Here is a 16599-nt window from a genome sequence, read left to right as displayed (position 1 = left end):
GTCCTATAGCCAAACATGATGGGAGTGGGAAGTTTAAAATACTGGTGATGTTGACTACATGTACAAATTTGTCAGGAGTCTGTTATATTTGCTGCTTGTTTTGCCAATGCTTGGACTCGTTTAATTGTATTACCACCTGGAAATCTTACCTTTTCTTAAAAGACTTTAAAAGCCAGCCCACCCTCACCCACCCCTAATATCCAGCATTTGTTGCTATAGAGAAAGGGATTGTTTATATGATCCAGAGGGAATTAAGAACGAAATGCATACTACACTACTTGAAACCTAATCCTATTTTTTAACAGTAGGGCCAGTGATCCATGGAGGAAAAAAACGCTTGTGTCTCACAATGAGCAAGGTGGGAACCATGAGCAGGACGATGCTAAGAAATTCTATTTACAAGTGTATTTGAATTTTTTCTTGAGGTGAGGGTTGGGGTTTGAACTGCAGCAGGCCCTTCAAGCTTGTGTGAGAGCAAGCACGAGAAGCTTTATGGAATTTTGTCCAATATAGGACTACAGCAAGCATCTCCTGTTTGATTGTCTGTATAAACATTTGAGTGACTTGCTCATCTTTAAAAGTTTTTAAATTAAGTAAAGAAATAGAGTATTTTTAATCTAGAGTGTCTGTGTCTGGGCACAGATTTACAATGATCTACCAGGAAAAATTAAAACAGACTTTAGTTATGTGCTGACAGTTCAGGTAGGTTTGTCCTAGCTCAAGTGTCAAAAGAAAACAGGAAAGGGGCTTTAGAAGTCTTGAGCTAAGTACTAAAAATGTTTCTTCTGTTTGCAGGAGCACTAAACATCCAATGGCAAGGGAATATATGAGAAGTTATGGAAAGAAGGAATGGAAGTAAGTCCAGTTCAAATTATTAAAGCTCTGTAAGACACTATCACCTCCTGATAAAACTGTTGGGTTATCTAGGTAGTGCTGTGGGCTGTGCACAGTCTGAAATCAAAGCATTCTGTTATTTGGGGTTTTGATGAATAGTGACTTGGAAGATTGAAATTGCAGAATGGAAAGAACCTCTGGAGATAATCTAGTCCAACCTCCCTACTAGAGCAGGTTCACCAAGAGCAGGTTGCACAGGATTGAGTCCAGGTGGGTTTTGAATATCTCCAGGGATGGAGATGCCACAGTCTCACTGGGCAGCCTGTTCCAGTGCTTGTCACCATCAAAGTAAATAAGGTTTTCCTCGTGTTCAGATGCAACTCCCTGTGTTTGTGCACATTGCTGCTTGTCCTGTTGTTGGGGACCACTGAAAAGAGTCTGGCCCCATCCTCCTGACACCCACCCTTTAGGTATTTATAAGCACTGATAAGGTTTCCTCTCAGTCTTCTCTCCTTCAGGATAAACAGACCTAGGTGTCTCAGCCTTTCCTCATAAGGGAGATGCTCCAGCCCCCTCATCATCTTTGTTGCCTTCCACTGGACTCTTCCCAGTAGTTCCTTGTCTTTCTTGAACTGAGGAGCCCAGAAGTTAACACAGTATTCCAGATGTGGCCTCACTAGGGCAGAACAGAGGGAGGAGGATGACCTCCCCTGACTTGCTGGCCACACACCTTTTAACCCCAGGTTGCCATTGGCCTTGGACACAAGGACACATTGCTGGCTCATGGTTAACTTGTCCAGGATTCCCAGGTCCTTCTCCTCAGACCTGCCTTCCAGCAGGTCAACCCCTAACCTGTGCTGGTGCCTGGGGTTATTCCTCCCTAGGTACAGGACCCTACCCTTGCCTTTGTTGCCTTCATTAGGTCCTGCTCTGCCCAGCTCTCCAGTCTGTCCAAGTCACGCTGAATGGCAGCACAGCCCTCTGGTCTGTCAGCCACTGCCCAGAGTTTTGTATCATCAGCAGACTTGCTGAGATCAACATGTTTTAAAAACTTAATGAAAAACCAAAGAGATAACAAGCTGATGAAGGCTTTTTTTATTTCTGGCTCCAGACTTATTTCCTAGTAATCAAACTAAAATTTTGTGGGGCTGATTCTGCTCTTATGGGAGTAGAGGCTGGTGGTCTTTCAGGTGAGAATAGCCTTGCAGAGTATAGACATAGGAGAGTGCTTCTTATCCTGACACCTTTAGAATAATTTATGGGTTCTTTTCTTCATCAATGAACACGTAAACCAAGGAGGCAGTTTTCAGTGGCACCAAGGCCCTTTGTCAGAGAAGAGAGAAAGAACAGAGCAGTGCAAAGTCAGTAGCTTATGGCTTGAAACCTGGGTTCAGTTACCAGTGACCAGCAGCGACCTCAAGGAAACCACTGAGCCTCAGCTGACCTTTATTCTCCATTTGAAAATGCAGGTAATAGTGTTCCTGTATCTCAAGACTCTTGTGGAGATGCTAATGGTAGGTCCCTTGAAGAGAAAGAGGTCTTGTTACAGGATCTCAGTTAAAAGTATTTGGGGATAATAAATTCAAAGGCCAAACTTGTTTAGTGACATTATGCCAGTTAATTTTAGCTAAACTGATTCTTATTTCTCTTTGCCATGGAGAGGGAAACAACGACTCATGGATTATTTTTGTCTTCCCTCAGATTTTTCACATTTCCATTAAGCTAATGGAACTTAATTATTTTCCTCTCTGCTCCTCTTCCCGAAGTAGAACTAATGGCCTAACTGGTTAAGGGAAATATCTTTCTCAGCTTGCATCTCTTGATAGTTACTTAGTGCCATCTCAAAGGTTTGCAATGGCTCTTAAATTCTTCACACAGTGCTTTGAATTCTTGAATGGAGGATGAAACAAGTGTTCTGTGTTACTGCTGGGCTGTCCCCTCACACACCATCACTGTGGGGAAGTGTGTAGAGCACAAAGCCTAAGTGATCTGCTCAAGATTAATTGTACAGAACAGCTGGAAGTACAGAAATATAACCTAAGCACCTGGCTCCTTTTTTCTCCCTTTGCCCCAGAGGTTATAGCACTAGTCATCAGAGATGGAAATTCTGTTTCTCAGGAAGAATTAAGCAGCCTGGAGATTGAGCCCTGCCTCAGTGTAGTGCTGCAGAGCTGTTCTAGTAATCAAGATTAACATCCAGGGCCTGAGACAAGTACTGGAATCTATCTCAAGTGATTTATCTTTGCTTGAATTGAGGTTATTGCATTGATGACATCCTTGTGATGTGTCTTACTCAAAAGACACTCTCATAGAAACCTGCACCTCCTGTGACTAAAATAAAATATTTTTCCAGTAAGATGAATGCAGCTGCCTGGTGCTGCAACTGGTATGAACACTCCTAGCTCCTCTTAACCTTTTCACATTGTACTGGTGTCCCAAGAGACATCAAGAATCTGACAGCACTGCTCTGTAATGGCTTGTGGATTAGAAATTATGAATCACTTACAGGAAATTGTGTTTGTGGGACTACAAGCCAATATTTCGTCTCCAAGGCAAGCCTCAAAGTGCTTTAAAAAAAAAAAAATAATCTGCTACTTTGTGCTCTTAGCCTGTCCTTCAGCAGCCCCCTGATGCTGGCACATGCAGCATGGAAAAAAAAAAGTATCAACTCTCTGCTAGTATTAAAATCTGGACCTTTTACCTTGCCTGTAAACAAGTCCCACCCTCCTCTCTTCTCCCTTATTTTAAATAGCATTACTGCTTAGTGTTCACCTCGTATGTCCCACCCAAGGTGTGGGAGTGCAGCACAAAGCTCTCTTCATTTGTGCTAATGGCTGAACAACTGTCCTTGTGAAAGAGCAGAGGGAAACCAGGCACTGAGAACCTGCCATCCACTGGCACCCACTCTAGAACAGAACCAATTGCTTCTCTGTCAGTATTAGTCAAAGCATGAACTTGAAATTGCCTTTTTTTTTCCTCCCTTGCTTTTGCTTCTGAGTTGTGGTTCATCAAGCAGTTTTGACTGCTTCACTTCCAGAGAGACATTAAAGTGTGGAAAAGCATTTAAGATTGATCTTCAGTTATCACTTCATAAGGAAACAGTCTGCTCCATGAAATTTCCCAAGCCTGAAAATCTCCCTTGGTAAGCCTATTGCACTTCAGTGCCTCTTCAGTAGGATTTTAAATATTTTGCAATGGGATATTTTTTTTAAGATAAAATAACTAACTGTCCTTGGCCTTTCTGTATCATAAAAAGGGCTCTAATGTGATTACTGTGCTCCAACTCTGTGAGAGAAATGGAAGGTATTTTCCCTTTCCAGCAGCCATTGGATACATAGCAGAAGCAAATTTCTCTTTAATATGGGCCTTGCTCTTTTTCTCTTCTCTGATGCACTTAAAGGTAGCTATGCAGTGCCATATAATAGCTCAGAAATATTATTGGTAGCAAAATGATGTATGGTGCTTTAGGGCAAGAGATAAGGACACCCACTGGAAGACTGTCTTCATACAGCAAACCATCCATCTTTCTATTTTTTTAATTTTTTTTTTTTTTATTTGAAGTTACTGTTCTTTCTGTGATCTAGCAGCCTGGTCTTAGCAGCAACTGCAAGAGGGCATGGTTTTGAAATGAACTGCTTCTGTGCTAACTTTTCATTTTCTAACACTTTTAAGTTGTTTCTGGAAAAACATGCAGATGCATTTTAGGGCTACAATCAGACTTTAGAAACATGAGGGGCATTTTTAGCCCATTATGAGGAACCCCACACTGAGTTGATTATTTCACGTGCCTGCTGATTCTTGTGTGCAGTCTTTGCCTCCCTCCTACAACTACAATGACTGTTGTGTCACTGTGGTGGGGTGGCAATTTTGGACTTGTGGTCAGTGCTCAAGGAAAAACTGCCTGCTTATTAATTTTACATAAATATGCCAAGACCTACTGAATTTCATACAGAAGTGAGAAGGTTTACTGAGATGACTCTTCTTTGGGTAGCATGTGCATACTAGTTTTGACTGATGCAATGAGCAATCCTGCCTGCTGGTTCTTGAACATAGGCAAGAGGTGCAGGTTATACTGAGGTTTGGGAATATTTTTTTTAAGGAAAAGAATATACAGAGCAATAACTTTGAAGAACAAAAGGTGGCTTTTGGAGCCCTTATTTGAGAAGGAACATAACTTCTGTTGTCCCAAGAGTAGAAAAGTGTTTGACAAATTAAGATGGGTCACCATTATAGTGTTCCTTTCTTGTCTCCTGTCAGCTCCTCTGCAGGAAGATGCTGTAAAGACAAACAACTTCTGTTTTTTTTAGAAAATAAATAAAAAGATGGATGGTTTGCTAGCCACATGTCTCCCAGGTCCTCACTTCATCGGGAGGAACAGAAACACACAGCAGGCAGGCCCTGATGTGGATTAATCCGAATTCTTCTTCTGTTGTGATGCAACTTTGGTTTACTGTGTAGCTTTTAGAATCCCTTTTCAAGAGTTAGGGAAGTGGTAAACTGTGTCACATCAGCACTGGGGACAGTGTATCTCCAGAGCAAAAAACTGATCCCAGAGCATATCCCCTGAATGGATGCAATCCCATTGTTGCCTCCCAAGGAAGTGCAGGGTTGCTACTGTAATCTGTGCTTCTGAGGCTACTTTGACTTTCTTGCTGCTGAACATCTCCTGATCGCTTAATCAAGGCACATTCAGCCTCAGTGTGATATTTCAGCATTTTGTTTTCCTTTGAAAGCAGGACTTTGAGTCCAACTCCAGGTAAGACCTGTGCCTTGAAGTGGATTGGGAAGCAGCAGGGGCCCTGCTTTCCAAGTTGCAGTGTGTGTCAGAGCTAAACACGTTGTTAAGGCACTGACAGTCCATTTCTCATCGTGTTTTATTGCTTTTTATTGTTCCAGGTGTTTACAGCTCTGTGTTACGGCAGGACTGGAAGGGCACTGTGCCAGCAGCAGGACTGGGAAGCAGACTGTTACATCCTGGTATGATGCTGCTAGTGTTTGAAGATGCAAAGAGCAGGGAGGGGCTTGAAAGGGGGGAAAAACTGCTTTCACCTCATATGAATTATTTTCCGGTGTGGAATTTTGTGAAAATTTGGCTTAATTAAAAAAATAAAATAGAGAGAAAGAAAACAAGTTACACTAAATCTGGAAGGCTTGTTTGTGGCTTATGGGTGAACACCTGAATCCTAGAGCTGCTGTCAGGTTAAATACTTTGGTTACCATGAGTCTTGCACCTGGTGCTTAGGAGTCGCCATCATGTTCATGAAGACATGTTCATGTCTTCAGGTTCATTCTGGATGTGCTGGTGTTGTAGCTATTTCTGCCTCTTCTCTTTGCATTCAAATTGATGTAAAGACTGAAATTCTGTCATGATCAGGAGACTTTACTATTAATTTTTTCCAACCTCTGCTCTTACCAAATGGACTGGCAGCAAGTCTTTAATGTGGTTTTACTCAAACATTTCCCTCTGCCCCCCAGGCCTCCTTGCTTCATGAAGTTATGCAAATATTTACTTGCTTAAACAAATATTGACAAAATTTTAGATTGATTAGATTTTTACTCCTAACTTTATCTGTTGGCATGAAGGGTCTCCTCTGTTTAACCTTTTCCTACTGTTATTGTTCATCCTGGACTGTGTATTTCAGACCCCCTCCAGAGCAGGAAAATATTCTGTGTCTTCACAGGCATGCAGAAAGACATTCTCTGTCCTTCATGGATTTGAAATCCAGAGTTTACCTTTGGTTGACAAAACATTAGCTCATGTTTGGTTGTTTGTGCACATAGATTGGAATAAGAAGCTACTGTGTCTAAGTTGCTTAAAGGCAGAAGAGAGGAAAACCATTTCAAATACCTTGAAATGAAAGGAGGTAGATTTCCCCCGTGAGAAATGAGAAGCAAAGTGTACACAGAGACTCTTGGTGCAGAACAAAAGGCATGTGCTAATTTGATTCCAAATCCACAACCTCCAACACAAAGTTTAAAGGGAAAAATGGAATAAAAGGTATCTGTTTGGTATTTTTGTTAAATTTGAAAGTAAGGCTACTAAATAAGGCATAGGAAACAAAAATCCTGTAATCCAGAAAAATCCATCCTCACAAATCAGAAGGTATGAGGTGGGGAGGAAACATGCTTTTCACTCCCACCTCTTGATGTGCAATGATACACAGGACACACTTGCAGCATCCTAAATAAGCCAGCAGATACTGTACATTGCATCACCTGGTTTAAGCTGTCCTTGGCGTTCCAGGAAACCAAAGCTGGTGTTGTGGTGCTGGGAGCCAGGAGGGGCTTCTTGCTGCAGTGGGGGGAGGAGAGGGAGGGCTGCTCCTCCTGAGGCGGTGCATTCCAGGTGGTCAGGTGATAAACTGCTAAACATTTATTAGATAAATATAAACCTTTTTCCAAATTATTTGAGGGTTTGTGTTATGTGTGAAGGCTGATACATTTATATCAGTAAAGGTTAACGTTTCAATCTTTGTGCTGTTTGCTGTAGTAGAGAAATTGTATTAACATATTTTAGTGATGAGGCCTACAGCTTTATTAGTTTGTAGGCATGTTAATCCCTCACATGGTACTGACAGAGCCTTTCTTTAACATCCATGTTACCCAGTAAGTTGAAAAACTTGAAACATGACTGCAGTTTGGCTTGTGTCTGCTCCAGATCTAGTGGTTAAGGAGAAAAAGGCTTTTGCAGAAAGAGGTCGCTGTGTGTAAGCAAGGTTGTGCTTAAACTAAAAGAAACCTGTTTGAATGGCAGCCACTATTTTAAGAACCATTTCATAACCCATGATATTTTCTTAAATGTTTTTATTCTGCATCTAGTCTACATTCTAATCCATATGTGCGTTTCAGCGAGTGTATTATGAGCAACTCACTATTTCCTCTGTACATCTTTGAGCATGTGCAGAATGCCACTTCAGCGGATTAACTTCGGTAAGTAAATCAGGCCATCTTAGCAAACTGTGTGATCCTTGGTCCTGCAAAGGAAGCCAGCTGGCTGGGTCTCCTGTTTTTGCTGAACTATGTGTGCACTTCTGAGGCAACAAGAAATGTCAGACAAAATATTTAAATTTACATCAGGATCTGCATTTCTGTTGGTGTTTTCTGGAGTAAAAACAACTTGCTTTAAGACAGAAGTGAGCATTACACATTAAAATGCTCACATAGGGAGATTATGTTCATGTCTTATTTTGGCAAATACACTGAATTCCATTTGTGTTGCAGTCTCTTTTCCTTCTTTCATCTAACACAGCTGGATTGCATTTGTATGAGTGACATGAGCAAGTCTTCAGTGTTAGATGAAAATGCTTGTTGAATAGCCATGCAGACTGCATCCCTGTTGCCTTCCCAAACTGGATATATCTTCTCTATATACTTGGGTCAGTGAAATGGTCCTGCTGCAAGATGTTGAGGAGTGTCACCATCCAAAATGCTTACTGTAGTTATAGTCCAAAACAACAGTCCTTACGTTCTGTTCCAACATGGTGCTTGTTTTGCTAACCTAGCCTACTTGGAAGCTAACCTAGGTCAGCTAGTAAAATGCCTACTTTAAAATTCAGTATAGGCTTGCTCTTTGGTGGTGGGACATGATCCTCTTTAGATTAATGGAAACTGATTTTTTTTTTAATAGAGATTTCATCAGGAGCACCTATCTGCAAATGTAATTTTTCTTTGAAAAAGTTTATTATCACTAACAAGCAAAGCACTAATTGTACCCTTCCATGGCGTAACAGAGACGGAGGAGAAAGCAATCCTCTGAAGGGGACGGGCCCCAGGGAAGTTGAAGCGGCTGCAGGAAGGCTTTCTCGCTGCTCCTTCCGAGTTTGCCCCGTTTGCTTGCAGGGGACCAGAGGCGCTCAGATGCGCAGGATGCCCCTTCAGTGGCCCGCGAGGAGGAGCTCGGCCCGAGCGCCGCCTTCCCGAGCCCCGAAGGCTGGCGGGGCCTGGCGGGGTGAAACCTCCGCCTGCCCGGCCTCCAGGCAACCCGCCCGGGGTGGGGCTTGGCCCGGCCCCCGGGTGCGGCAAGTAGCGGCGGGGCCCCCGCCCTCCCGCCTTCCCCAGTGCGCCGGGCGGCTCTGGGCGGTGGCGGAGCTTCGCGGACCGGCTGGCGGTGAGGGCGCTGCCCCGGGGGGCGAGGCGGGCGGGCGGGCCGGGGCGGCCGCTCACTCGGCGTCTCTTTTTGCAGGCGGATCGGGTTCGGGTTCAGGTTCGGGATCGGAGTCAGGCTCGGCCCCGGCGCGGCGGATCCCGGAGATGGCCAAGGTGAGGCTAACGGCCGCCCGGTCGCGCGGGGCTAACGGCCGCCCGGTCGCGCGGGGCTAACGGCTGCCCGGCCCCTCGGCGGGCTCCCCCCTGCCGGGAACATCCTCTTCTGGTCCGTCTCCTCAGCGGTTTCCCTGCCGCCTGCGCTGCATCAGCCCATCCCCGAGCCAGGGGAGACGCGGAGGGAAGGGGACGGGGAAAGAGGCGGGTCATGTGAGGGCCGCGTCAGGCACAACTTTTCTTTTTTTTTTTTCTGGCAGTTTCCAGTAGTTTGGCCAAGTTTGCGGTACCGGGTGTTTATATAGTGCTTGGGTGGAGGCTCCTTCCACTGGAGAAAAAAAAAAAATTGCCTCCGTGGCTGTGCCCTGTGGAGGCTCGGGCTCGGTGCTTCCCTCTCTAGCTTTCCAGAGCTGAATGTTTCTGGAAACTTTACGGCTATCGTGTAGTAGTACTTCGTCTGATGGCTTTTTTTCCTTTGCAGTCCTGGCGTCGCTGGTGTGAGGTTTAAGGCTGGATGAAGGCTTAGGGGAACGGGGCGGATTCCAGTGTGCATAGCTGCATCAAATGCATGTGCCCTGGAAAGCATACAGGAGAGTTTAAGGTCATATTTATGGGGTTTGTACTGCTGTAGTAAGTGAAAGCCATCAGGTTGTATGAGTACCTTCACAAAGGTGAGGGTAATTGCCCAGGAATGTAGTACTAGTTCTATTATTTTAACTGAATTAGTGGAATGATTAGTGACGTGTTAACACTCCTGAGAATGTTTACTTATATCCTGTCTGGATTTAGTTTTAAAAGAAAGACTACTTCACTTTAAAAAATACTTTTTTCTATCTCTTTTGTTTTATTTTGAGGGACTAAGGGGGATTTTTCTTTAAAAATGAAGCTGGGTTTGTAGAATGCACCTTAGGAAAACAGGCACCCCTACCCATGCTAGTGCAGGGCATCTTACAAGACAGATCTACTAGGACAGCCTTTTATTATGGTATGTGTAGCATTGATTATAGGCTTGAAGGTAACTTCTTTTTAGTAAAAGCACGGGCATTTGTGATTATTTTCTCTGTTCCACAGAGACAAACTTCAGTTCCTGATCTTTGTAAACAGAATGTTTTATTCTTCGCTACTACAAAACCAGTTACTCCTGTCTTCATCTAGTAGAATTTTCTACTGCCTAAGGGCTGGGTTACTAACTGTGTTGGATGGTGGTATGCTGAAGTTCTTGGAATGTTGAGGTCTTGCACTAGGTAGGCCCTGTCCTCCGATTTCCACATTCAGAGGACTGCTTTCCACTTCATTAGTTTTCTTTTTCTTTGCCTGTGTGATTTTGTAGCCTTGGATGACTGGCAGTGTTGAAGTTTTGTAGCCTGTAATTTTATAAAAATAAGTTGAAAAATAAGCTCTGTTCCTCATATCATGGCAGGTGTCTGTTCTAAACTTTGTTGCACCATGAAGTACTGGTAAGAAATGAAAGTGCCGATCAATTGTGAAATGTGCCAGTTGAGTAGTAATCTATATGTAGCACTGAAGGTTCAGAGTTCACAAAGGCTGCACAGCACAGTTTACAGAAGTCAAATTTAGTCTAGATACATCACTGAAGAATAAAACCTTTGAAGAAGGAAAGTTATCTTTGCAATCTTGACCACTTGCACAATTCTTGCAAGTTTGGGGAAGATTCATCACCCCCCACCCCCTACAAAGACCTGAGGGATTTTGTGTCTTCCCTGTCCAGGACAAGAAGGAAAACTACAGCATGCCATGATGTGCTAAGCAGACTGGTCTCTCCATGCCTGTGTTGATCTGCTTTATTTGGAGGACCACTGCTGTTCTAACAGGCCTTTTCTCACACATCTGTGTGTGTAGTGGTCTTTGTTAATGCGTAAGTGCATCTGGTACACTCTCTTCCTGCTCGATGAACAAGCTGCCTTGGAATTGCTGCCCTGGGCTTGCTAATTCAGAAAGCTGGGAAGAAAACCATGAGAATATTTTCTGCGGGCATGCTGTGGACTAATCCTGTCCTGCTACATTTGTCCCTGAATGTTGAATTTGAGAGTATTTTGGGTATCTATTTGTAAACTCCCAGGAAGGGGGAGCTTGCTGCTGGTGAAGGTGTGGCTGCTCTGCGCTATATCTGGAGTTCCTGTTCTGCCAATGTGTGTGACTTGGAGTAGTAATGCCGACTCTGGTGGTGCTTCTGAGAGTTATGTCTCGCATTCCAAAGTACAGTGCTTTTTGACAATCAGGCCCTAAGCAGCTCTTTGGCGTTGTTGAGATTACTTTCAGGGTTTTTGCAAAGGTCTCTAGGTTGGTTCCTGTGTTGCGGTCGCTCTTTTCCCTCTTTCCCATCCCTCTTTTTTTTCTTTCTCTCCTCCATGTCTTTGCTGTCCCCATGGTGCACTGACTCAGAGTTCAACACAGATGTTGTGTAATTCCATTTTTTGCAATGAGTTTAAATTCAGTGGGGCAGATGTGAATATAGTCTGCTGATCAGGGTTTACTCCTTCCATTTAAGTGGACAATCTGAAGCATTACTAAATGTAGAGAGGCAGCTTTATAGCTGTGCATTTGCATCAGTTCTGTACCTGTATTAATCCACTCACAATGTAATTTGCATCCTACTGAATGTGAAATTTTGGTAAGGATGTCATGATAAACTATATTTTTCCTACATGATCATTTTAAAGCACAAGTTAAAATGGGGTTGGTGTGATCTTCAGTGGCTGGCAAAGGCTTTCGGTGTACCAGTGAATGTTGTGTTGTGCTGTGTCTGCAAGATGGCTGTTCTCGTGTAAGAAATCTTAAGGCAGTCTTTCATTTATTCTAGCACGTGACCTTCTGGGCTCTCTTCTGTCTTCTGAAAATAGCATCCCTTCTCTGTTTGTCAGCCTGTGTGCTGGAAAACATCCTCCATTTCCATTCTTACCACTCCACAGTTTACCTGTGCCATCTTTTAAATAGATGCGTGCTTTAAAAAAAAAAAGTTACATACCACATTTTCTGCACTAGAGACCAGGCCTTCCAAGTGGCAAATTGGTGAGATGCTACTTTTATTACTGCAGAGCAGCATTGTGAAAGGGGGAACCTCTTAATCTATGGGAAATCTGACTGTTAAGAACTTAAAAGTGGGTACAGAGTGAAGGTAGCCAGGAAGAAATCTGAGTCAGTTCAAGTATGGTCTTTTGTTTGCTGATAATGAGTGCTTTGTATTAACAGTGGCTAAATGTGGAATCTTGTGGGTGGGAAATTTTTTGTCTGCTTGGTGGGAAAAATTAAAAGGAACCTCGTTAAGTGGCTATTGTTGATCTTACGGATAATGCTGTTGCCAGGATATGTGACCATATGACATCAGATTATGAAGCCAAGTTGTCTCTTGGGTGAAATTAACGTAGCTCTGAGGTGCTGGTTAGAAACATCTCTCTTGATGAGATCTTGTTGTGTTCTTCTGCAGACTTTTGCTAGAGCATAACACACACACCAGAGAATGCAAATTCCCTCATTTGGAGGGGCATAAATTCTAAAGCAAAATAATCTCTTGCTTTGGTGTAGCTTTTTGGGTGTTGTTTGTGTTTGTTTTTTTTCCTTTGCCTTTCCCCTTTATGCTGATTTTGTGTGTCTAGGGGTGTTTTTGGCCTCATCGGTAGGTGACTGAGGAAATGGAAGCTGCTGTTTATTTCTAGTGTACAATCACAAGTTGTGTGTGCCCTGCATGTGACTGCTAAACAAGTTAATGTATTGGGAAATGTAGAAAGAAAAGATTATGAATAGGTTTGGCTGTTACAATCTTGTGTTGTGGTCTTGCATGTTGTGCTTCTCTTTCTTTTACTGCCCAATGTAGGGCGTTGCCATTTCATAAGGGATCTCTCCTGATTACAAAAGGATTTATGTCAAAGAGTGTGTTCTCCTTTTTACTGATGTGCTTCAAGTTCTACTGGGTGGGAAACTTACTAACCAAAATAAAAATGACCTGTGAGGCTGTACTGTCATTGTGTATCTGTTTGCATAAATGATAAGCATTATTTGAGATACTAAAAATAAGATAATTTATTTACCTCTATACAAAGTTATGAAGTTAGTAAATAAATGTTTAACAGTTGTCTGTCAGTAGAGTGTTTTTGATATTAGGTCAGGATGGTGTAATAGCTGTGTTGCTGTGATCCATCTGCAAGAACCAGTTTGTTTCCGTAAAGTTTAAACTCTAGTATTGAAAATGTAGCTGAATTGTTTGATGAATGGGTGCCTGGCTTTTGTCAAACTCTTTTGAATGGATCTATTATTTTGTTAGGAATGTCAGGTTCACAGCTCCTATTTTGGAGTCTCTGACTGAAAGCTGACTTCAGTGGTTCAGACAGCGAGTGTGCTGAACAGGTGCTTGCCCTCTTTTTGGCCAAAAGGTGCCATTTTGGGAAGGAAGAGGTAGCTCTTCCCTCCATGGACTGAGTTTGTTAGTGATGGCTTTTTGCTGTTGTCTGTTTTCCCAATGAGAAACAGGGACTGGAATAACTGGTAAGGGTACTTCTGGACAGTGGGGTGTTTTTTAAATGGATTTGTGATTGTTAAATGCGGTGTACCTGAGTATTTCCTGTCATACCCTCATTGCTGGGCTACAATGCAGTGCTCTAAAAAGCTGTTCTGATGTTAAGAGTTAGGGGTGGCTCCACACTTCCACATTGGTGGGCCAATTTGTGTCAGTGTCACATCTGCCGAAATGTGGCTTCTGAAGGCAGTTAGGCTATAGGTGGGACTTGGCCCTGCAGTGATGTATCCAAGTTTGTCTTGTTCTAACAGCCCTTGCTGTGGTTGTCCTCTTTGTGCACCAACATGTAGTACAGGAGCAGCAGATGTAGCTGGACATTCTGCCATTATACTGGCTGTCTTTGTGGTACCCAGGTGGATATGGGTTTTTATTGTACTGGATGGCAGAACTGCAGCAGTTGCTGCAGCTAGGTTTGCAAGCTAAGTGCAGCTCAAGTGCTGATTGAGGGTGATTGTAGCTGGTAGGTGGTCAAAATGTGGTAAACTGTGTGCATGAGAAGGGAATGCCTGGAATGCAAATAGTGCCCAGATATCAGGAAAACTCTTTCAGACTAGAGCTACGCCAGAAGAATTTCAGGAACTGTTCATCAAGCTTAGTGTATGTTGAAGTTTTCCACACTGTGCTTTGGGAAAGAGAGTTATGGAAGGATTCTTTTTAGCTGACAAAAATGAGAAGGATGATGCAGAGAGAGATTTGATCTAGTGTTTAGTGTTTTCACCTGTGTTGTCTAAAACAGCCACACAGGAATGTCTGGCTGTTGTCACAGGACTTTGAAATTGTGAAGGGGAATTCCACTTGCTTGTAAGAAGATAAGCAAAGGAGAACTTTAACTTAAAGATCAATAACTGTTTCCTCTGAGAGCTGTTGGGTTAGTTGAACCCAAAGGAGAATTGTGGTAGATCAATAAAATTAGTTATGTTAAGATGATATGAAGTATAACAGCAGGAAATACAATTTTAAATAACCCTGTGCTGGCTGGTGTGGTAATAAGGGAGGAGGAGGAAAAGGGAGGCATTTCAATCTTTACTCTTTTACCAAATTGAAGTCGATTTATAAAATTGAGTCCTAAATCCGTGAATTTTTTTTCGTGATAGCCCTTGGAATTAGCTAGGAAAATGACAATAAATACATATGGCTGTGCCTATATTTGAAGTACTGCCTAAAAACTTGCTTGTGATGGGAAAAGCAGAATGCTTTGGGGGAATTGTCATGCCTCTGAGGTACGTGGGACATTGGAAAATGTCTGTCAGAAAGAAATTTGTGGTTGCTGTTAAACACAATGATACTTTGTGTTCTGATTTGGTGAAATACAGTGCAGGTAAACTTCACTCCTTGCTGCCTCTGCAGTGAGAGGAACAGGGAGTCCCTGGTAGCAGTAAACCACAGGTAGCCTGGGAGTCAGAAGTTTCTGGTTAGAGCTCTCCAGCTCTTTTCTCTCAGTGCTCTTCTGGCTGACCCATCTTGGATGAGTTATTGACTTGCAACCAAAGCACTGTGTGGCTGAAATGGCTAACTTGAAGGAGAGGCTGTATCACAGAAGCCAAATGGCTGTGCTGCCTCTCACATAATCCGGTGCCAGTCTCAGTAGGTGTCTTGGCACTTTTCATGCCCTTTCTTGAGAGGAAGAATGCCATGCATATGCTGATTACTACTTTTGAGCAGCAATGATTACAAGAAATTTCCCTTCTTCAGCTGTTAGGAAAACCTCCCTGTTGCCAAAACCCAGCTGTTGCCCCTTTTGACCATTGCTTGACTTTTAGAGTTTGTGAATTAACTGCTGTGCTGTACACATACAGGTTCTTGAACTGCCATGTTTAAATAAAGATAAGACTTCTCTGTAAGGTGATGAATGTCCTTTTGTGTTTAACCCAAAGAGTAAGTTCCTGAAGAGCCATGTTCCATGGAAACCTAGCGGTATTATTTTTGTTTGGACAGGCTGATCTTTTATCCTTATGTTTGAACTGTTATTTCTTTTTAGCTGTAAACCACTATGAGAAATGTAGCTGAATCACTTGGGTAAAAAGTTGCTTATGCCAAGAGAAACATGGTGAAAAATTGAAACGCACTGCAGAGTTCAGTAGGTCTCTTTTGCAACGTGATGGAAAATATCAGTGTGATACTGGTGGGGAGCTCCAGCAGGTTTTTGTGGGAGAGAGGAAGCTCTTATTTCCGAAAGTGTCTTGGATCTTTGTGCAGCTTTTCTAGAACACATTATTTGTGCAATTAATTTTCCAAATTACTTTAACAAATTATAATTTTGTAGTAATTTTCCTGCATTCAGGCTCCAGTGTTATAAGTAGCAATCCTCTAAACTGCCATTATGTAAATATACTTGAACTTAGCAGGTGTACTGCTGAGTAAAGCCACCGTGGTACCTTTTAAGTGAGAGCTGTGTTTAAATATGCACGGACTGCTATTTAGTCAGACAATTGCAAGAAAAATGCTATCATCCTTTGGATTGTGGATTAAAATTTAGCGTGAGCTCTTGCATGAAGAACTGAAAGATGCTATTTTCTGTTTTATGGATTTTTCCCTTTCCTTCTCCCCTTTCCCCCAACCCAGTACACAAGAGGCACTGTGACCGCCTTCTCTCCTTTTGATGCCAGAGCTGATGCAGAAGCTCTTCGTAAGGCCATGAAGGGAATGGGTAAGAATAATTTATTTTATAAAGAGTAAAGGGCTCATACTCCTTTGAAAAAAATTCTTTCTGAATTAATTTTTATGTTAACACATGGGGTAGGGCATGCATCTACATGCCATGGAATGACAACACCAGGACTCAGGAGTCTGGGCATGTCCTAGTTTTGACTGAGCTGCTATGAAGGATGTTTATTTTTAGGTTACTATAAGGGGAAAAAAAAAGGTGATTTACACCTTCCCCATTAGCAACTGATACTTCACAGCATTGTCTGCTTAGAGTTTTACTGCACAGTAAGCTGGGCTGTGGATTTACAGGCAAAACCTTTGGAGAGTTA

At 42.8% G+C, this 16599-nt stretch overlaps 1 protein-coding gene across 4 annotated transcripts in view; it reads left to right on the top strand.

Moving 5' to 3' along the window:
- The window catches only part of ANXA5 (annexin A5), a 53363-nt gene that overhangs the window by 22730 nt on the left and 14034 nt on the right, over window positions 1-16599 (top strand). The window contains exons 2-5 of one of the 4 annotated variants that reach the window (XM_051616841.1): window positions 796-855; window positions 5731-5811; window positions 9017-9093; window positions 16187-16271. In XM_051616841.1, coding sequence (XP_051472801.1) covers window positions 837-855; window positions 5731-5811; window positions 9017-9093; window positions 16187-16271 — 262 coding nt within the window. In that variant the 5' untranslated portion in view covers window positions 796-836. Of the gene's footprint in view, window positions 1-795; window positions 856-3963; window positions 3977-5730; window positions 5812-7724; window positions 7765-8676; window positions 8942-9016; window positions 9094-16186; window positions 16272-16599 lie in introns of those variants that run through there. The other 3 variants (XM_051616843.1, XM_051616842.1, XM_051616840.1) reach the window with 3 other exon arrangements.

This window comes from Apus apus, chromosome 4 (assembly GCF_020740795.1).
Source record: "Apus apus isolate bApuApu2 chromosome 4, bApuApu2.pri.cur, whole genome shotgun sequence".
NCBI lineage: Eukaryota > Metazoa > Chordata > Aves > Apodiformes > Apodidae > Apus > Apus apus.
Note: the sequence above shows the minus strand (reverse complement) of the source record. Positions and strands in the feature narration are given on the sequence as shown.